This window comes from Peromyscus leucopus, chromosome 5 (assembly GCF_004664715.2).
Source record: "Peromyscus leucopus breed LL Stock chromosome 5, UCI_PerLeu_2.1, whole genome shotgun sequence".
NCBI lineage: Eukaryota > Metazoa > Chordata > Mammalia > Rodentia > Cricetidae > Peromyscus > Peromyscus leucopus.
In genome coordinates this window covers 13,994,040-14,017,452 of record NC_051067.1, presented here as the reverse complement: position 1 = coordinate 14,017,452, position 23,413 = coordinate 13,994,040, and the positions used below count along the sequence as shown (strand labels likewise).

The following is a 23,413-nucleotide window of genomic DNA, read 5'->3' as shown; positions in this document are numbered from 1 at the left end:
TTTGTTTTGTTTTGTTTTGTTTTTTTTTTATTCTAGAGATAGGCTCTTGTTGTGTAGCATTGGCTAGCCTAGAATTAAAAACAAACAAACAAACAACCTGTCTGGCTTTGCCTCCCTAGTGCTGGGATTAAAAAACAAGCTCTACCATGACTGGCCAAGGGACTGAGGCTCCTTGGGGCTGGAGAGGTGGGTAGGTGGTTAAAAGCACTTGCTACTATTCCAGATGATCCATGTTCAATTCCCAGCACCCACATGGAGGCTCAAGACCGTAACTCCAGTTCCAGGGGATCTGACCCTCTCTTCTGGCCTCCTTGGGTATCAAGCATGCATGTAGTACACAGATATACATGCAGGCAAAATACCCATCATATAAACTAGAGAGAAAGAAAGGAACTAAGAAAACTGAGCCCCAAAGAAACTAAAGAACTTCCCCAAGATCAAGTGAGGCCATATTGAGGGAATCAAAGCTTAGAACTCAGAAAAGTATTCTGACTTTAAACTACAGTTTCCGATGAAGTCAGATGATGATGTTGAAGATAGAGAAAATACCAACCCACTGGATAGTTGGTTTCTGTTAGTACGTTCTCTCCTCTCCTCCTCTCTCTCCCCCTTCTATTTTCCCAGAAAACCCTTGCTTCTTGTCTTCTTTTTTTTTTTTTTGAGACAAGGTCTCACTATGTAGTCCTGGCTGGCCAGAAACGCTCCTTCCTTCTGTCTCTGATTCTCAAGCACTGAGATTACAGGTATTTGCCCAGCAAAAGTAAGTATTTTTTTAAGATTAGTTTTTAAAGATGCTTGCATGGTATCTACACTACTACTTTTTAGTTTTGTTTTTTTAAAAACATAGTCTCACTAGTAGCTCTGGCTGGCCTGGAACTTGCAGTGTAGACCAAACTAACAGAGATCCTTCTGTCTCTGCCTCCTAAATGCTAGGACTAAAGTTGTGCACAGCTACACTCAGCCCCTCCTTTAGTTTTTCAAAATCAAATTTAATATAAAGTTTTATTCAGTAAAATTTTTTGCTATAAAAATTATAAAATCAAACTTTTTAAAAAACTATTTTCACATTCTCTTTTTCTTTTGTTTCTTTCAAGAAGGGTCTCACTATTGTAACTCTGGCTGTCCTGGACTGTGGAACTCAGACAGAACATAGAGTACAACTCACTGTGTAGACCAGGCTGGCCTCGAACTCACAGAGATCTGCCTGGCTCTGCCTCCTGAGTGCTGGGATTAAAGGCGTGCACCACTACTGCCTGGCTATTTTCCCAATCTTATGAACTAAAAGAAAGGAATTAAAAAACTAAAGGACAAAACTTCAAAATAATTTGGGTTAAAATTTACATGTAAATTTCTAATGTACTAGTTATAGTATGGGAACAAAATCCTTGGTTCTCATTAAATTAACAACAAAGAGTATTTCTGGTTTGGTGTTCCATTTCATTCAAAAGTAAGTGTTGGATATACCACAAAATCACAAAAATAAAAGCATGATCTAAAAAATACGTCATTTTTATAAACTAATATTCACTAAGAGATTAGTGCTTAATATACAGGGTAAAAGAGATAGGGATTCCAGTACACTGCAGCAGCCCTGGGGCTGCAGTTTCAAACATTTTCAGCACATTCTCTCATATAATACCCTGCATTTCACCCCGGAGAAGGAATGCTGGCAAAGATAGCCACCACATGGAATCTGCTGCTGGATTCTACCACATGGAATTTAAGCTGTTGGGCCCTGAAGCTTTATTCAGCAGTTTGAAACCATTCCACAGCTTTGCTTCTTCACCTCCCACTTGGGACTAATGCACAGGCCTGAACACCTATTAAGGAAAACCACACAGGACTTCAACCAGCGACTATGGTAGGCTTGCTTTTCAAAATATTAATTTAAATATTGTGTGTTAAAGTGTGATTCTAAAAGTCTTAATAAATAAAAGTCATCTGTAGTTTAAGTTTCATTTTCCTTGAACAATTAATTTTCAGCAATACTTTCATATATCATTTTATAACTTTAACATCAATGTAGATAAGAACTGGAAGCAGAAAAAGTTACTATCCCATTTTATTTTGAAATTCCAACCACTGGATATTTGACAAATTGGCATCTCTAGTGTAGCATCAGCACCTCTAAGTGATTCTGTTTGCAGTTTTAAAACTGTCTGAAATGTGTACTCAGCACTTAAAATTCACTGGCGAGCCTCAAAGAATCTTTCTAGTACATTCTCCAAAGTTCCTCCCTTAAAGTTTTAAATTACCCTAGTCTGCAGTGGTAGTGTTGCATTTTTCATAGTTCAAGCTTAAAAAGGCAAGATTATTAACTAAAACTAGTAATAACCTGTTAAATTTATAAAACTAGAGAATTAATGGTTTTTCCTATATTCTACATCACTGAAAAGTGTTACTGTGTACTTTTTATAAAGTTAAACTTCAGGTTTAAGTTTTAATCCTTTTCTCAGAACTGTTTCTTTTACATCAATATGAATCAAGAGTTCCTTTAAAGCAGCAACGTTGAAATATGATATTTTTAGCTCCACATGACACAGGATCATGGATCTTCGTGTTAACCATTTATACTGCAGGTATCCCAACAAGACTTTGACTGCATACAAGTATTCCCTATTCAAGGCATTTGATTGTTACCAAACTAGGCAACAGTTCTTAAATTTTTGATAGGTAAGAAATAAAACTACTTTCTGAACTTTTCAGAATCTTTACTGCTACATAAAAAACTGTTGGTATCAAATTAAGGACCACTAAGGGTTAAAGAGTTGTTCTCTTGTCCCTACTGCATACACCGTGCCAAAATATCCTCCAAGCTTTTAAATATTGCTTCGATAGTCTGCATTCTTATTTCCAGAGGAAAAAAGAGTTTTGTTCCACAGTCATCAGGTCACTAGTTTACTAACTTCCAGTCACCTTGCGTTTGCTGAAATGAAGACTGTGCATCCTACACTTCTCCTGCTACTGGTCGTGCCTCTGACACAGCCAGCACCACAAACTCAGCTGGACTCACACGTTCACCTTGAGTATGGAACAGATAAGTTTGAAGAAACCAAATTTAGCCAGGACTATGAAGATAAATACCTGCATGGAAAAAGTACTAAGGTATTTTATTTCTACTTTAAATTTATATTATAAAATGATACACATTTAAATGCATGTTTTTCCTTTAATTTCAATATTTGATAAGGTAAGGAAGGGAAAGGCATTTTAAGATTTAAAGTAATTATATATTTCAAATATGCATGATTCCTAACTAATAAATAGTACCAAATGGTAAACAAAAAGTAGCTAGAGAAACCAAAAATTAAAATTTAAGACATTAGACTTCAAGATGATCTTTGACAGCTGAAATTTGTTAAATAATGCTATATAATATCCTATAGTTATGTTATATTTTCTCAAATAAATTAGGAGAAGATAAATTATCAGCTTATGCTTATGCTTATAGAATTCAGAAAAATACAGTCCAAGGAAGTAAATATAAGAACATTACTGGTTATGCATGCCAGTTACATAGAGTACCAACAAATGAAAAACTACTTAGTATGGGGATTTGTTTTTAATCATATTTAACAGTTTATATCAATTTATATCAAAGATCTCTAATGACATGTCACTGAGTTATGGCTTTTATACCACAATCACTCACATCCAACCTTCAGAGTAAAGCAATTACTTGTGTTTTTTTTTTTTTTCCTGGGCATACAGAAATACTAGGGGGAGGAGAAAGTTAACATAGCATAAAATTATATGCTGCCCACTGTGTGTGATGCACACAAACTGGAATATTAGAGACAGATACATAATAATATTCATTTCTTTAAAAGTTATTTTTACTACAAATCAGATAGTAAGGATTTTAAGATTAACCAGTCCAAACACTTTTCCCCCTCAACTCACAACGAGTTAATGTTAATGCCACAGTTTCTTTTTTTCCAAAGGAATGAGTTAAGATGCTATATTATTTCTACCTATGGTTAAGACAAAATAGATAGTATCTCTAGCAACAGCTTAAAATTAAAAATAAAACAAAACAAAAAAAGTTTATAACCTATTGTCTTACTGGAATGATCTGAATCTATCAACCAACTACAAGACACTTTCAAAATTCCCTGGGCTTTAAAGTTTTCTACTCAACTACATGGAGCTTTAAGCAGTTTTTCATTAATATAAATGTGTAGACTAATATTTGTGTGAAGTGGAGAACTTAATGGGGAAGAGTGATGTTTAGGCAGTACACAGATGGGAAAAGGAGGGCTAAGGGTAAGGTCAGGAGTCCACTGAGACAACATGGAGCAAGGAGGGGGGAGGGTAGAGTGAACAGTACCCATACAATAAATATACTCTACCAGCAGAAAACACATTCTCTGAAAAGAGGACAAAGGGGAAACGACAGTGCTCAGTTATATAGTGTTAACAGCCTACACCAATGGCATGATCAGATGTAGAGACTGGAATAAAAGGGATCCATCCTAAGGCCAAGACAGGACCGAATTCAGGTCATGAAAGAAGTTATTCATGCTTTACATTCTATAGCTGTACTGTTGCTCAGAGGGATAGACATTGACAAGAGGAAATTAGTTTATATAAAGAACGATATGAGGAATAGTTCTACATTAGAAAAACTTTCATTCCCAGAGAATTATCTCCTTAGCTAACATTTAGAAATTCAATATATTAAATATTTATCAAATACCGAGTTCAGCCAATGGAAACAAAAAATTTTAAAAAGCTGATTCTTTTACTCAGGAATGCATATCCTACCTAGAGTTTTAACAGTGTGATTTAATGAATAATGAAATAGAATTATGTATAAATTCTTAACAAAGTGCTGAGACAGTTTGGCACATAAAGTTTCTTGCAGCCATAGAACCCCTGGGCTCACATGGTGGAGAGAAGTGACTTCTACAAGCTGTCCTTTGTCTAATATGTATGTCACACACACACACACACACACACACACACACACACACACACACGACTACAGATATATATATATATACATATATATATATATATCCATGTATATACAGACATACACATATAAAGAAAATCTTGATGAAATACCTCTAACTGTGACTATGAGAAATGTTTGTGATCCTTCCAGTTTACAGTCAGACTTTTGTTTTATTACACCTGATAACAAACTTCTAACTTTACAATAGGCAAAGGAAACTATGATAATTCCTGATGAGAAAAGTCTTCAGTTACAAAAAGATGAGGCTGTACCATCATTACCCACCAAGAAAGAAAATGATGGTAAGTATGAACAATCTATCATCTAGTATTTCTGAAAAGCATCTTTTAAAAATACCTACAAAGGAATTTTATTCCTTGTAGTAATCAAAAATTGTCTCAAGACATATTAAACTGAAATTTCATCTTCAATGATAAAGTCATTATAGTTTAATCATCACCTACCTTTTTACACCGAGTGAAAACCATAGACTAGAACATTTAAGAACATTCAGCACTTTGTGTAAACCTATCCTTTAGAAAAGGTATGTTTTGAGCCGGGCGGTGGTGGCGCATGCCTTTAATCCCAGCACTCGGGAGGCAGAGCTAAGTGGATCTCTGTGAGTTCGAGGCTAGCCTGGTCTACAAAGCGAGTTCCAGGAAAGGCGCAAATATACACAGAGAAACCCTGTCTCGGAAAACAAAACAAAAAAAGAAAAGAAAAGGTATGTTTCTGTCCACATCAAGAAAGAATTAAAGATTATTTTTCAAATAAAATCAACAGACTTACAACCAATATAATATAATGAATTATTATTTTCAAGAAACTCACAGAAGCCAGGGATGTGCTGGTAGAGTGTTTGTATGAGGCCCTAAATTCAATGAATAGTATTTTAAAAAGCAGCAAGCAAGCAAACAAAAAGCACAAAGGAGGAAAAAAAAAATGACTCTATGTAAGTAACTACAAGGTCTGTTTCAATTACAGTAACAGAAGAATTGCTGTAAAATAACAAACTACAAGTCATACTTTATAGCTCTTATTTATTTATCTATCTATCTATCTATCTATCTATTTATTTATTTATTTATTTATTTACTTATCTATTTATTCTTATTAAGTAACATAACCTGGTTTCACACGAAAACATGGAAAAACCCACCCACACCAATTTCCATCTTGCTACAATAAAATTAAAATGACCAAAACAGAAAACACATCCTAAAAATCTGGCAAGTATTTTAAGTAAAAACAGACTTGAATAATTGGAAAGACATCCTTTTCTTGGACGGGATGACTCAATATCATAAAGATATCATTATTCTTTAAATTCAGAAAATATAGACAACCTCACTAAGATTATCAAATTTTTGATAATGCTAGGAAAGTGGATTCTAAAATATTTATAGGTACATATAAGGAAAGATGAAAAAAATAGTTGTAGAAACACTGACCAGTGACAGATAAAACATATCATGCTTAACAAGATGTAGATACAAGTACATGAACAAAAACTGTTGAAACAGAATAATTAAAGCATGGAAAAGCACTCAAGCACTCAATCACTGAGGGAGAAATATTTTAAATAACTGAGCATAGGAGAACTAGATAGCCATTTGGCGAGATAAATTAGACCCATATTTCATAAAAAGAAAAATAAACTTAAGAATGATCAGGGGTCTAAACATACAAAATGGGACTGGAGTGATGGCTCAGTGGTTAAGAGCACTGGCTGCTCTTTCAAATGAACCAGGTTCAATTCCCAGCACCCACATGGCAGCTCACAACTGTATGTAACTCCAGTTCCAGGGAATCTGGCACCCTCATACAGATATACATACAGGCAAAACCAAATGTACATAAAAAATAAATAAACTTAAAAAATTAATGTACAAGATGAAGCCTTACAATTACTAGCAGACAGTCTGGGAGTAGGATGGCTCAAAATCCAGATATTTTAATAGAAACCATTTTAAAAATTACTCCATAAAATTACAAAAAAGAAAAAACTTTTACATAAAGCAAAAGACAAAAATAAGAAGGATATTTGCAATATTATAAAACTGTAATATCGCCAATCTATAAAGAACTCATAAACTGAAATAACAAAACTGAACAAAAATTTATCTGAGGGCCAACCAATGACATGGCTCAAGGCCAAGTCCCAACTATCTGAGTTCAATCCCCAGGTCCTCCATGTTGAAGAACCAACTCTTGCAAGTTGTACTCTGACCTCCACACGTGTGTCACAGCAAGAACAATGTTTATGCACATACACACAAAGCAAACAAACAATAGTGTGTGTGTGTGTGTGTATGTGTGTATATATTTGGGTTTTTCAAGACAGGGTTTCTCTATAGCTTTGTGCCTTTCCTAGAACTCACTCTGTAGCCCAGGCTGGCCTTGAACTCACCGAGAGCCACCTGCCTCTGCCTCCTGAGTGTTGGGATTAAAGGCGTGTACCACCAACGCCCAGCAATATTTTTAATTTTAAAAATTAAGAATACATTTGGAAAATGGGCAAAAGGTATGAAAACGATTAACAAAATGACTTTAAAGTTACACTAAATATATGAAAAGATGTTTAATCTCACTTTTAATTAAAAAATAAAAATGAGAATTACATTGACATTCCATCCCTAACCTGATTGAAAAAAATGAAGACATAGTCCATGGTCAAGATTGTACAACAACAAATATTTGAATATACTGTAAGCAGAAATGTGAATTAGTACAACACCTGTAGACAGGAATTTGACAATATTTAGCAAAATCAAAAGAGATTTACTTGTTACCTTTTTTGGGGGAGGGGGCAGTACTTGAGATCCAAATCAAGGCCAACTGTGTGCTAGGGAAGCCCTACTACTGAGTTACACCCTTTGCCCCATATTTAATTTTGACACTGTGGTCACATTTTATGAATTTTACCCTAAAGACCCATACCCAAAATAAAAAATTCAAAAATCACTAAAGCACTATTGGCAATTACAAAATACTGCAAATAAGTCAACAGCCCAAACACTGAACAAACAATGGCACATTCACACAAAGAAATACAATGCAGTTATAAAAGGGAACAAGGAAAGGCGAGGGGTATAACTCAGTTGGTCAAGTGCTTACTCAGCATTCAGAAAACCTTGGGTTTGATCCCCAGCAATCCACAAAAGTGTTCAGAGTAGCACATGCTTGCAATCTCAGAATATGAAATAGGGAAGCAAGAGGATCAGAAATTCATAGTCATACTTGGTTACACAGAATTTTAGGCTAGCCAGACTCTATATTTTTTTTAAAAGGCAAGATAAAAGAACAACAACAAAAAAAAAGTGAAGACCTATAAGAACATGGAATGATGACCAGAATACAAGTATGTGGGGAAAAAAGTAAACCATAAGAGTATCTATTTCTAACATGCTGCCTTCATATTTTAAAAAAATGACCTAGGAAAGCTTACATGCAGCTGTTCATTTATGTGAAAAGAAACACAGAAGAGGGAATTTTCTAGAACCTGAGAAGGACTGTGGTTAAGTGGCAGAGCACTCGCTTTGCATGTGTAAGACTCTGGATTAAATTTGGGGATTTAAAAAACAAAGACCCTTAGGCCAGTTACATCAAGGAAATTGCTGAAATCATGAGCAGAAGGGAAGGAGAACTGGGAATGAGCTAAAGAACTAGGGATGAGTACATAATTGTCGTGTAGACTTAGTTTTTGAGAACAATACTGTTTCATATAAGCAAATGAACACTTATGTAGATAAGTTAGTAAAGATAAACTTATAAAAACAAATAGAAATATAAGCGTCAAAACAGTTAATTTTATTTTGAATTAATATAACATAGTAAAGGAGAAAAAAATCTCATGCAACTAAATCTTTTTTAACCATGAAAATATTGTTTTATACCATGAAAATATTGTTTTATTCCACGAAAATATTCTCAACAGAGAACACTATCATAAACAAGGCATTTTACCATTAAGCAACTAAATCTTAAGTGCAGTATTTTGACTATGAATCTTGAAGTTAAAGGGAAGCAAATCAGAAGCAGCCATGCATTGCTTAAAGACAAAAAGTGTGCTAGTGAGATGGCTCAGCAACTAAAGGTACCTGCGTCAAGCCTGATAACCAAAGTTTGATTAAGGGAGATAACCAACACCCCAATTTGTCATCTGATCTCCACTTCTGTAGTCACATGTGTGTGCATGCACACATAATACACACAAAATGCTTTTTAAAGTACTGTAAAAAGAGACAAGGATACACATTACATGATTTATTATGTAAACACCATAGACTACACATATCTAGATGATATAGTTTATTATACATCCTAGCCCATATAGTGTGAGTGTGTGTCTGTGTGAGTGTGCATACGTGGGTGAAGGTGTTAGACTGCCTCACTGCTCCTAGGGGCATGAAGGAAAAATGTGAGACTAAATTTAACATAAGAGAAAATGTAACAATCAAGAGATGTTGCAGATGCAAAATGCACAATGCTGCTGTTAGAATAACCCAGCAATATTGTTTTACAGAAAACTTAGAAAATGTTATACACTCTAAAATAATGTAAAAAATTGCATATATAAGCAATATATATAAGCTAGTAGTAACTCAGTTGTTTATTATCATTATCAAATACTGGCAATGCAACGAGTCTGCATACCTAGCATCAACATACACGGATGTTGCTACCTCCCCCACATACATGCAGGAGCAATGCACTGTATGTGACTTTCTGACAACCACAATGTCACTGGGTGATACAAGATTTTCACTTACATTATAATCTGGAACATTATAATCATACACTATCGTGTATGAAATTTATCATTAGCCAAAACAACATTATATGGCTATGACTATACTAAATTCTAGTAGGCAGGTTTATATTCATAGTGCTATGGGAGTGTAATATTAAAAATGCTTAATGTGTGTTCTAGACTGAGTAAACATGATATAGTTAGTTAATGAGAGTCACGTTTCTCAATGTTACAGAAGATCATTACAGAGAATGGTAGAAGGCTAGAAAGAACACGTTGGAGCTGGATTAGAACAGAAGGTATCAGTATCAACCAAGAGTTCATATATAGAGACAAAGGTGGAAATATACCATGTGCTTTCCCCCTTCTGATGTCTGTGCTAATATGCTATGCATTCATACATACATGAGTATGTACATATATATGTGTACATGTTGTATGAATACATGTGGAGTATTTACAGAGGAAAAATATATACACTTCTATTATCTTGCTTTATCTGATGAAAGATCCTCCAGCAATGAGATACCAAGAGCACTGAGCATTCTCTGTTTCTAATATCACTCTCCATTGAGAGCCAGTGAAAAGATTGCCAATTTCAGGACTGGGGTAGGGGAATCCAAGATGGGTTTGGGACACTGTGAGATGTTGACAATCTGTATGTTCATAAATAGTAATGGGCATATTTAATTTAATTTTAAAGCATTCATTAAAACATGAAAATATATATACATGTATTAAGTATGGAAAGGACATAGAGTAGTTCAAAGAGTGTTGAAAAGAATAAAGTCAGATGGTTTTACTACCTAAAATCAAGACATATTATAAAAACACAGGAATCAAGATACTATGTTTGGGCATAAAAATTTCTTTAAAAATTAAAAGATCTATGGAGGGTCAATGATCTGGATTAGCACTTGACACCAACCTTGATAGCCTATGTTCAAACCCTGAAACTTAAAGGTGGAAGGACAGAAATGACTCCTCCTAGTTGTTCGCTGACCTCCATAAGCATGTCATGGCATACACCCCCAAAGTAAATAAATATAATGATAAGAAGGTTAATAGAACATATTAGAGCACAGAAACAGGCTTTTATTATATGGCCAAGTGGTTGCTGACAATGTGTTAGTAATCCAATAAAGAAAAAAAAATAAACCTTTCCAGAAGTCATGTTGAAAGCACCAACAGAATAAAGAATCTTGCCTATTAATATTTGAAGTTAACTCAAGGGTCTGGAGAAATGGCTCAGTGGTAAAGAGCACAAGTTGCTCTTGCAGAGGACCCAGGTTCAATTGCCAGCACCCACATGGTGGCTTGCAAGCATCTGTAATTGCAGTGCCCAGAGAGGTCGTAAGTCCTCTTCTGACCTTTTTAGGCACCAATCCAACCGATCATGGTCTAAAACCTCTTAAATTGAGCCAAAAAGTTCCACTTTATATTTGATTATCTCAGGTATTTTGTCATAGCAAAGAAAGCTGACTATCAGAGTGGTTAGCAAATACTTCTTAAATACAACAGAAATGCATAAACTATAGAGGCATAAATTATTGACTAAAATTTTAAACATTTGTACTTCAAAGACACTAGCAAAAAACCAAACAAGTTACAACTAGGCAAAACACTTAAACTGTAAATCTTAGAAATAACATAGAATAAATGTTTACAATAATAATACAAAACTTAAGAGAAAATGGAAAAACATACAATAGATACTTTGTGGAAATCATATAATCACTAGGAAAATACAAATTAAAACAATTAAGATACCACACAATATATATTATCTGAATGGCTAAAATTAAAAAGACTGTTAGTTTTTTTTATCACTTGGACATATACCAGAGGGAAAAGACTTATTCTAACTCATGGTTCCAGTCCAAGGTCAGCTAGATCCATGTACCCATTGCTGTCAACAACAGAGAGTAAGCCCTGTACTTTTCAAACAATAGAAGACACAGGGGGTGAGGAAGTAAGGAGGACTAAGAAGAGTGGAGAGGGGATGCCCAGCCAAGGAGTACTCTAGGCATCTAAATAAGAGCCCATGTCAGATTTGGAGGTAGGATCATAACACTCCAGCAATGACTGAACATTTTTAAGTTAATGGTTTGTTCCTTTCACTTGGGATTTTAAAGTCATTAACTACTGTCATCTATTTGAAAAATGTTTTCAATACATCAAACTTGAAAAACATTAAACTTGATAAATCAATCCTTAAATTATTCACTGTAGATTTCTTTTTATTATTATTATTATTATTATTATTATTTACATTCAAATGAGGAAATGTAGCCCTCCACAAGGTCAGCAATTAGACAATCACAGCAAAAACAGAAAAAAGAGGGGCCAGCAAGATGTCTCAGTAGGTAAAGCCACTTCTTGCTGCCAAGTCGGGAAAACCTGAGTTCAATCCACACGGTAGAAGGAGAGAACTGTCTCCTGCAGGCTGTCCTCTGAGCTCCACAAACCTACTGTGGTATGCATGCACCCACAAATTTACACATACATACAATAAGTAAAGTGATAAAATATGTTGATTATATACTTTAAGGAAAATTCAGATGAATTATTAAGTACAATACAGGTTGTTGGTTACCACAACTATCTTTCTTGATATACCAATGATTCTGTAACATACCTTTTCAAGTCACAGCATTCATTATAACAATAATTTTACCATCAGATGACAAATATTTTCAAACTAGTTTATGCTTATGATTTTGTCTCCTAATTTAGAAATGCCTACATGCCTGTTGTGTGTCTGTTTAAGTGGCTCTGTCTACTGTGAAGAAGTTGACATTGATGCTGTGCCACCATTGCCAAAGGAATCAGCTTATCTTTATGCACGATTCAACAAAATTAAAAAGCTGACTGCCAAAGATTTTGCAGATATGCGTAAGTTTAAAACATAAAAGCACAAATATCTACATATTTTCACTTGATATATATATATATATATATATATATATATATATATATTCAGCACTGTTGGGGTATTCAAGTATACTACACACACTACAAAAATCAATCTTTTCTTTTTACTAGAAGAATCTTCTTTCCACCCAGACTCTTGTGATCATTCTTTACTGGTGATTTTTACTATTCCATCTAACACAGTGTATCATCTTCAGTATATACACTGCCTCAGGTGGTAAGAAGTAACAGCATGACCAGGATGCTACTTCATCTAACTAGATACTTCACTTTCCACTTTCACCATAAATACACAGACTGCTTTTATTTTCCTTTTTTTTAATTGTTTATTACCTTTTTACCGTTTTGTTTTATTCAGGATCTCATGTAGTACTGACTGGCTTTGAACTCTCTATACAATAGAGGCTGATGATCTTCAACTCCTCCCTCCTGCCCTCATTTCCCATGTGCTAGGATTACAGGCTCTTGGCTCCTTTTCTTTAACTTATAACTCTTAAACCTTGCTACACATTAGAAATATCTGGAGAGGAAGCTGGAAAAATGGTTCAGTGTTTAAGAGAGTTTGCTGCTCGCTCAGTTTGATGTCCAGAACCCTATCAGGTGGTTCACAACTACCTGAAACTCCAGCTCCAGAGGCTCTGATACCACTGTGTGGACTCCACAGGCACCTATACTCACACATGCACTTACCCATACACAAACAAACACATGTACACATAATTAACAATCTTTAAAAAAAAATCTGGAGAACAAATTTTAAAAATACTGATACCAAGCTGTACTCATTACCATGAAAAGCAACCACATTCCTTGGATGATTCAATTGAAATAGTTCAAAACAGTGGTGTTTAACTCTTTGCCTGATCATTAGCAATCCACTTTTGGGCTTTCTAAGAAACTCTAACTGAACTAAAGTATTGTGGTCAGCATACTACTGATGCCCTTTTCTGCTATACCAAGTCCCAGCCCTGGATTACTTGTTCCTTGCCAGTTTTCTAGATTCCTAGGTCATCAAGTGTTCCTGAAGAAAATCACAACCAAGAATCACAATGGCTTTAGTATATTTTATTTCCTTATTTATTGGGAGTGCAGCAATTGAGTCCAAGATTTGCCCCCCAGGCAAAAAAGGCAACTGCTTTCTACCACTGTGCCACACCTCCAGCTTTTTCAACTCTACGTTTGAGATTCAGCCTAACGACAGATTATTCATGCTGTCACTAGTAAGTTTAAGTTGCAGACTGAAGGACAGTTGGTCTTCCTCTATTTTGTAGATTCCATATTGGCAAATCCATCTTTCTGGACATGTAGTTCAGTGCTAGAGCACCTGCCTAGCACATATGAAGCCATGGGTTCAATTCCCAGTACGTTTATGATCACAAGCAGAAATTCACAGAGAAATGACAACAAAACTGAGTTAATCAAAGCATAAATTTCCAGCTAAAGTACAACAAGGCAATGCTCTGCTTTCAGTTGTCATAAAATGTAGCCGTGTCTTATTCAGCACATCTAGCATCATATTTTTCACGTTTTTCTGCTTTACATGGAAAATGTTAATTGAAATGGCAACAAGTATAGTGCTGAAGTGCCATCTAGTATTTCTAAATGCAGGCAGTAATGATGAGCCTATGCAGAAGATGCAAGTGTTAGATGAATTTACTGAAGTATGAGTTATACCAATGTTTATGAATTTGAAGGGTATGTTAAGCTGTTTTTTTAAAAAAAAAGTATATATAAAGCAAGGTTCATATTAATTGGTTGGCAAAAATGATTGACAGAAGCTCATAAGCACCTGCCTCTGGAGCTCTCCTAGAAGCAGCATCACAAATTCAGTGTTGCAACAACTTTTTAGAAAACAGATACTATGAATGAAAAGAAACTATATGCTAAGCCACCCCCAACTGAGGGAGAGAGAGAAAGATAATGAATGAATGAGTGAATCTGTCTCAGTCTCTCAGTCTGCACCATGTTAACAAATCAGGGAACATTTTTTTGTCTTTGTTATGTTAAGTAAGAAGGTAGAGAAAAATTAATACAATGTACTCACAATTATAATAAAACATGGTGACAAAAATTTAAAAAATAATTACATGATTAAATCCAATGAACCACAATTTTCCCTACTATGTGCAGTAAAAATTTCCTTTGACATGTTTGTTCATAATGAATTTAGAGAAGGATGGAAAGACTATGATCTCTAAGATTCCTTCTAAACCATACATACATTCTAACACCACAGTAAGAAAGGGAATCATTGTTAGACACTCAATGTTGATAGACACAGAAACACTCAATGTTCAACAAAACTTTACTTATGGGGTTGTGACTGTAGCTTAGTGGTAGAGTGCTTGCTACCAAGCATGAAGCCCCAGGTTCAATTTCCAGCACCTCATGATAGCACAGTTGGAATTCCAGTACCAGGCTATAGGTTAGATTATCAACACTGCAAAATGAACTTGACTGAGTTACTAACTGCAAATACTATCCTGGGCTCTGAAGAGAAACTGAGGGCCTTGAGTGATCTGTTACATGCTTTTCTCCAGTCTACACAGTGAGATTTAAACATCCTATCTTTGCATTTATTTCTATCAAGCTAACTTAAGAAGACTTGATTTTACGGGAAATTTGATAGAAGACATAGAAGATAGTACTTTTTCAAAACTTTCTCTGCTAGAAGAACTTACACTTGCTGAAAACCAACTACTAAGACTTCCAGTTCTTCCTCCGAAGCTTACTTTACTTAATGCTAAACATAACAAGATCAAGAGTAAAGGGATTAAAGCAAACACATTCAAAGTAAGTATGCCATATCATGACTGAACACAATATTAGTGATTATATTTTAAGTTTTTATTACATATATTTATTTATTGTGTGTGTTTATTCATTTTGTGTGGGGCACATATCAGGTATACATGTAGAGGTCAAGGACAACTTGTGGAGGTTGGCTCTTTCCTTCCACTTTGTGGGTCCTGGTCAAGTTCAACCATGTGGAACTCAGGTCATCAAGCTTGGCAGCAAGTATGTTAACAGATGAGGCATCTCACTGACCCAGTGATAATATTTTTAAATTGGTGCTTGTTTTCCCCCATTCTGCTCATCGATTACTTTTGAGGTTTATTTCTAAACCACAAGAGAAGAAGCGGAGACAGCTACAGCTGGCATTTACCCAGACCAGTACTTCCAGAACTTGGAACAAAAAGACTTTTATTCCACAAGGGAACATTGTGTGTGTGTGTGTGTGTGTGTGTGTGTGTGTGTGTGTGTGTGTGCCTGGAGGCATAACTCAGTGGTAGAAAGAATGCTTAGCATGCTTGAGGTCCTAAGTTCAGCCCTAGCACCAAACAAAATCAAAGAAGCAAAACATGTATACCATACATATATCATACAAAGACAGAGAACTGGGTGTCTTCTATTAATAACAAAGGAACATTTTTATATTTAAAAGTAAACACTATTTGCTCATTGTTTCAAAAAATGTATATTGTTACTATTAACCAGGAATAGCTGATACCTTTTATATTTAACTTTAGTAGATAATATTGCAGTGTTCCTCAAAGAATATATCAAGTAATTTCAAAAGAATGGAAATGTTTTATGAAATTGAAAAAAAAAAGTAATGACCCCAGTCCAGGACTTCCATAGCTATGATATAATCATTCTCTACCCTAGGTAAGGCAGGGAAGGTAACCTTAGGCAAAAGCATGAGATGCTCAAGCTATTGCTGGCAGAAGACAACTTTATACAAAAGGAAAGATGTGAGGTATGGTGGAGCATGATGGGAAAATGAGGACCTCTGTGCTTTTGAGGCTAATGTGGTCTACACAGCAAGTTCCAGTCAGCCAGTCTCTCTCTCTCTCTGTCTGTCTCTCTCTATACACACACACACACTACTCAGGAGTCGCAGGCAGGAGGACCTGAAGTTTAAGAACAGTTTAGGCAATGTCACAAGAGAACTCCTAATAGAAGAACCTAAACTTATGAAATTCTCATTTATGCTGCTTTATGTAACCACATAAATGTATCGCCTATCTACAACTGCCTGTTTAAAAAAAATTTCCTTTTTCTTTATATTTAATGTAAGCTTCAATATTGTTAGTTTTGTTTCTGCTTTTGTCTTTATGGTTTTTTATTAAAAATTTATAGCTGATTACAGTTACACAAAAGTGTATAATATGTATGGTTAGGCATTTTCAGAACATGTCAAGATGATCTAAAGAATCAAACCATGAAGGCGGCAGGGAAGCTTCTAACTCATCTAACACCCTTTGTGGTATAAGATAATGCTGCTCAAGCAAAAGTCTTGAAAAGAAGCCTGAATCAATGTAACCTTTGTGAGTCAGGGTGGCCTAAGAAGTTACATTTTTATTATTCTGAAGGCTTCACACTTTGCTGTTGATTAGAATTGGATTCAGGAACAATGTTTGTAAATGTAAGTACAAAGGTATTTGGAGGGAAAGCTCATTTTATACTATTAAAACATACCTGAAAGACTGATTTGCTGCTGCTATCATAAGCAATGTTGGTGGTTTTGTTTTTTAAACTAGGGACTCAGAAACTAAGGTTTTTTGCTGACTTTACAAAGCAGACTTATAGATGGACATAGTTTAAGTACCTGTAATTCCAGCACATGAGAGGCTAAGGCAGGAGGACTTTAAGGCCAGTCTGGTCCACACTTAAAGACCATATCTCAAAATACAAACAAAATAAAACAAAACCAGAGCAGACTCACTTTCTAAAAACAAAACAAAAATACACCTTGTGAGCTAGGTAGATGCTTCAGTATGTAAAGGCACTAGGCTGCAAAGCCTGAACACCCAAGGTCCATTTCATACATCTCTACTCTTTTAACTCTTATGGTGAGATGGGAGAAGAGACAAGAGAATTGACGTAAGTCCATGGACCACCTAGCCTGGTGGTGCAGCAGCAGAAACAAGAGCCTGCCTCAACAAGCTAGAAAGGGAGAACTGACACCCAACAGTTATCCTCTGACCTCTGCTTGTACATGCGCGCGCACACACACACACACATACATACACACACACACACACAATTTTTTAAAATTTATTTTGTAATCTAAAGAAATAAATTTAAGTAGGTGAGTCTTTGAATAACCAGCAGGTCATAGAATGTTTAAAGTAGACATAGTGCAACTCTTTGCAGTCTAAGCTACTTGGAAAGGTAAGGCAAGAGGTTTGCTTAAAACCAGTAGGTGAAGATAGGCCTGGGAAATTAGGATAACCACACACATCTCAGGAAAAAAAAAGGAGGAAAGAAGGAAGGAGGGAAGGAAGGAAGGGAGGGAGGGAGAGAGAGAAGGAGGGAGCGAGGGAGGGAAAGAAAGGAGGGAGGGGAGAGGGAGGAAGGGAGGGGGAGAGGGAAGAACATAGGTAGGTTTAAATACTTTGGATTTTACAAGATGGATATTGGGCAAGTTGGCATGAAAATGATAATTGTCTACTTTATTTAATGCCTTAGGGTTGCAATAACCACTAGTAAAATCAGGTTCCTATAATTCATATAAAAGCAGTCCTGGAAATAGAGTTAGTTGGTGTCTATATAGTGTAAAGGTATAATGTTTAAGAAAGAACTGAGGAGTGGGGAGGTGGCTCAGTAGGTAAGGGTGCTTGGTGTCAAGCTTGACAATCTGAGTTCGATCCTCACGTCAAACAAGGAATCAGAAAACCAACTGCTGAGGGGTGTCCTCTAACTTCCAACATGTGCACTATGGCTTATGCACATGAACACATATACATAAATTTTTAAAAATTGAAAAAAAGAGAAAAGATTGAAATAATAGCATAGGGAAGATTAAGCAAGTGAGGCATAGAAGATGTAATCCTAACACTTGGGAAGCTGAAGGAGGAGGACAGTAAGTTTCAGGGTAGTTGAAGATGCATGGTGAGACTGCCCCCCCCAAATAAAATATGACATGGTAGCACAGGGTACATATAAAAATTAGGAGTAATGTAAAAAAAAATATATTCTGAAATCACAGCAGTAAATTACTGATTATATAGAATATTCCAACACAAATCCCTCACGGGAAAACACATGTCATGCTAAGTTACATGTTTGACAAATTTCTTTGGGAAAGCAGCATCTTGCTAAGCACCATCTCTTAGGAGTAGCCATTTTTCTAGAAATACATAAAAACTTCTATGGAAAGCTCAGGATTATCAAAAAACTTGAAGGATTCAACCATTGATCTTCCACACAACGGCTCCTTAGACAAATAATAAGGGCTGAGTATTCAGGGATGAGACGAATGGTCAGAGAAATGTGGAGTATGCAATAGAGTGCTGTTAGATATCATAATGTCTTAAAAACCAAAGACGCTACTTATGAGGCCAAAACCCAATAACAATCAAAACAATAAACTATCACGCCAATATTGATAATACTGAAATGTCTTACATCAATACTGTTTTTAAAGTATACATTATTTGAATAATGTGAAGAATGCATAGACCTCAGTGACATTCAAATTCTTCTTTATAGAAACTGAATAAGCTGTCTTTCCTCTATTTGGACCATAATGATCTGGAATCTGTGCCTCCTAATTTACCAGAAAGTCTACGTGTAATTCACCTTCAGGTACAACTGTTCTTTGCACAAAAACTAGCTTTGGTTAACTATGGGGCCATTTTTATTACTCAGAAAAATTCATTTATATGTCAATTATGGTTCTATCACCAAAGCAGTGTGATCACTTAATGCCTATATAAGAACTGCAGGTCCAATCCAGAGTACACTAAGTAAACCAATCTAGGAAGTATAAAGTATGTTCTTAAGCAGAATACATCTCTAGGTACCTCCTAGTCAGTTTGTTGTGGTTTTAAGTAATGCTGAGGACTGAGAACAAGGCCTACAAAGTAGACAGGTGTTCTATCACTGAGCATTCACATTTTTTATTTTTATTTATGACATTCTTCAGCTCCTTATTTCTCAGGCAGTCTTAGAAGTTGTGGGCACCAGGCAGTCACTGTCACTGTCTATATAACTGGAATTCTTGGATCTGAGATAACATGTTGCAGGCAAAACCATTGAGCATGATCACAAGGGCTGGGATGCCTATGTGGTGTTCTGTGGGTTTATTTTGCCATGCCCAGAAAAGAGAATTTCCTTGATGGTGACCACAATGAGGACAATGAAGAAAACAAGATGCGCACTAAGTAACCAAGCAGCACTGAGACATACACAGGAACCACAACCACAGTAGCAGTAATTGTGTTGTCTGTTCTAACAGGCCAAATTTAAGAGAGGTGAGCATCTTTGCTCTGACACCACCTGTGACACATGTGTGTGGTGTTTTCTAAATACTAACCAATTCTCCAACACCAGCTAAGTAGTCTAAAATTCAATTTCAATACCGCTGAGTCTATGGAGAACCTCTCAGTCCATGATTCTGTCTGACAATACTGTTCCCACTGCAGGTACAGTACAAAGCATGTGTTTGTTTTGTCTTGTCCCTATATTACATTTTTCTAGAGTGGTCACTAAGAGTTACCTCATTATTATAATTCAAAATTCTGAAACAGGGAAATCATAAACAACTAAAGACACTCCTATCATCCAAGAAATTCCAAGTTCAATTTCTTTATGCCAAAATCGGTGCTGGCTTCCAGGACCCAGGATTCCTCTCGAGCCTTCTGTAGTGTGGTAGAGGCAGAGAGAAGGGACACAAACAGAATAATGGAGGCTAAACAACCTGGGTAATTTGCCAGCAACCGGCACAGTGGTATGTATCTCCTAGTTACTCTGAACACAGATTTGAAGACCACTGATTTATGTTTCTTTCCCCACATAGCAGTGAACTCCAATTTCTGATTTTTGCTTCTTTCTCAGTGGTGAACACGTGCTTTTGGAGACATTTTAGCTCGTTTTATAGGCCAACTTCAAGTGGGAATTTCCAAAGTTTAAAAAAAAAAAATGAAAAGGAGCAGAAGATATCTCAGCACCACAAGAATTTCAGCTTATGCCTTTTCACCTCTTTAAGGAATTTTAAACACACAGTACCATTTTTGAGTTAACACGTTGGAATGGGATACTTTCTCTTGCTTGCATGTTTCTATTTATATTCAAACAATACTGAATAGATACTACTTGGAGTAATAACATAGACTGTTATTCCAAAAAAAATACTGTACACTTAAAAATATGTTCAGTTTGCAAGAGAGGGTTATTACTGTGAACTAATATTTTTTAAAAAGATCACATTTTAGGCAAAATATCTGTGATCCTGTGTATAATGTACAAAAGGTTGATTTGAGATTTCTGAGTATTTTTCCTTTTATTTTTCAGTTTAACAGCATATCTTCAATTACAGATGATACATTCTGCAAGGCTAATGACACTCGTTACATTCGGGACCGTATTGAAGAGATTCGCCTGGAGGGCAATCCAATTGCTCTGGGAAAGCATCCAAACAGTTTTATTTGCTTAAAAAGATTACCTATAGGGTCATACTTTTAAACACCATCAATGCAGTTTATAATCTAAAATAGTGTACCTAATGTCTAAAGGAACATAAACAGTAGTTTAATATTATCATTTTATCTCATTATGACAGAATTTTGTTTAAACAAAGACGTCCAAAATTCTTATATGTAACTACAAAAATAATCCAGACCGAATCTCTTAGTTTCAAAACAAAATGATGTGAAACTAAACAGCATTAAAAGCTCCTTGTAGTTTACACTAGACTGCCATCTAAATAGCATGCTTTTATACAAACACTAGTATGAGATACGCTATTCCCATGACTAATGAAGTAAGAGAATTCCAAGAAACTTTCAACTGTTTGTCTTTCTTAACATTTACTGTATCTCAAAAGCATTTAGGGCAGATGTTCTAAAAAACTGTGAAAAGCCAAGTGTTCCAAGTGACCTTCCATTGACTTTATGATTCATCGACATTCTCCATAAAGCAGCAACTTTCTTTCTGTTAAGGCAGCTATTCTACTGTATTTCTCACTTATCCCATGAAAAACAGTAGTCACATCTAGGCAAAATTTTCCAGATAAAGTAAAATTTTACTCTTTGGTATAGAACCAATTTAGAAAAGTTCAGTTTTATGCTTTGTGGTCACATAGATAGTCTTCAGTCAATTACATAAAAAAAATTTGTAAGAAAAAAATCAAAATTCTACCCATTTCTCAAAGAATAGTACGATTCCTTCACTCTAAAGATTCTCAAATATGAATTAAGTGTAAACTTTTCACAGTATAGGAATAATTTCATCAATAAATTCATTCAAATATAAGAAATTTAAAGTCTATTCTGTTGTGCTGTATGTAGAGCTTCAACTGTATACACGTTCACCCAAACAAGCTGAATATTTACAATCCAGTCCATGAGCACCATTTCTCAACGGCCATGATTTCCAGATATATTAACAGAGAAAACCTAATCTTCAGTCTAATAGTGATAACTGAACAATGCAGACTAAAGTTCCTAATTTAATCTTCAGAGGAAGGTGCATAGCCCACTACCAAATATTAGTCTACATATTACTTTGGGGTTGAACACAAAATTATCAGTGTTTTAGAAATATCCACCCTTATATATAAAAGTACCAATGTCATTTCCATTATAGGGTACATGTTAGAATCTGCATGCTTTTTCTAGAACACTCAAGCATTTGGTGTTTTGCCCCAACGCAGACTGACCGCCCTCTCATTCATTTGTTATGGCTGACCCCAGATGAAACTTTATTAAAGCACCTGGGACCTGTAAAGTCACAACTATTACTCTAAACTGCTTACTACTTCATTCACTTTGATAATTTAATCATAGTAACTTTATCCTACTGTGTCATTTTGTGTGCATGCCTCAGTTTCTCTGTGACTGAAAGCTTAGCAGGAGTACTTAACAGAGTTCTACTTTTACACTTTTATGGTACCTAATAGCACATTTGAATTAAATATACAATAAACATTGTAAAATCTATCCAAATAGAAGGGTACTGTTAATATGGAAAAAACAAATTAATATAATCTTGAATAAATCAATGGAAATAAAGTGACAAGACTGAGACAATGGACAAAGTATAGGTATGTCTATTAATTTTCTGGCTTTCAGAAGAAAAATGTACTCATATACACATGCATACACACATAATGTTTGGTATTTTGAGGGTGTGTATTGTTCTGGGGACTGAACACAGTGCCTGGTGCATGCTAGAAAAGATCATTGATCTATATCCCCAGCTTTCCATAGTCTTTTTGTAATAGAATTTTATGGGAAAATACCATAAGAAAAGTATAAATGTTTTTAAAGTTAAACCTAATGGTATGTAAAATGAATAGAAAATCTCTTAATAATAATTTAAAAAAAAAGAAAAATGAAAAAAAAACCCAATAGTTTAGATAAAATTTTTGGGAGAAAACATTGCTAAAAATTATAAAATATAGAGTTTACTTAAAAAACTTGGACTTTGAGGTAAGACCATTTGAACATAGGTAGCTTATATCTTTGTTACACACCCTTAAACTGAAAAATAAAATAAGATCCAGAATGGACCAAGGAAAACAACACAAGTAAAATTATTCTTGATTCTATTCTATTATATAGGTGTTTCATTCTTGACAATTATAACTAAAGAAATAGTCTTAAAATTAAAAAAAATCATAACAGGATTGGTACTGTGTAATAATCCTTTTGTACACTGTGAAGATATGTCACTTGGACTGGTTTAATAAAAAGCTGATTGGCTCATAGCCAGGCAGGAATTAAAAGCAAGACAACCAAACTAGGAGAATGATGGGA

At 35.3% G+C, this 23,413-nt stretch overlaps 2 protein-coding genes across 3 annotated transcripts in view; one reads left to right on the top strand and one right to left on the bottom strand.

Annotated features, from left to right (window-relative positions):
* LOC114689503 (centromere protein P) overlaps nt 1-23,413 on the bottom strand; it is a 216,229-nt gene that overhangs the window by 149,571 nt on the left and 43,245 nt on the right. The window lies entirely within an intron of this gene.
* Nucleotides 1,652-22,600, top strand: Ogn (osteoglycin). 2 transcript variants are annotated; one of them, XM_037205740.1, is made up of 7 exons: nt 1,652-1,861; nt 2,938-3,105; nt 5,169-5,262; nt 12,450-12,608; nt 15,238-15,440; nt 19,146-19,241; nt 20,949-22,600. In XM_037205740.1, exons 1-7 carry the CDS (start codon nt 1,859-1,861, stop codon nt 21,117-21,119), a joined length of 894 nt encoding a protein of 297 aa, XP_037061635.1. In that variant the 5' UTR covers nt 1,652-1,858; the 3' UTR covers nt 21,120-22,600. The 2 variants fall into 2 exon arrangements, with proteins under 2 accessions (XP_037061635.1, XP_028719664.1); XM_028863831.2 differs by having other exon boundaries at nt 1,657-1,861; nt 2,858-3,105.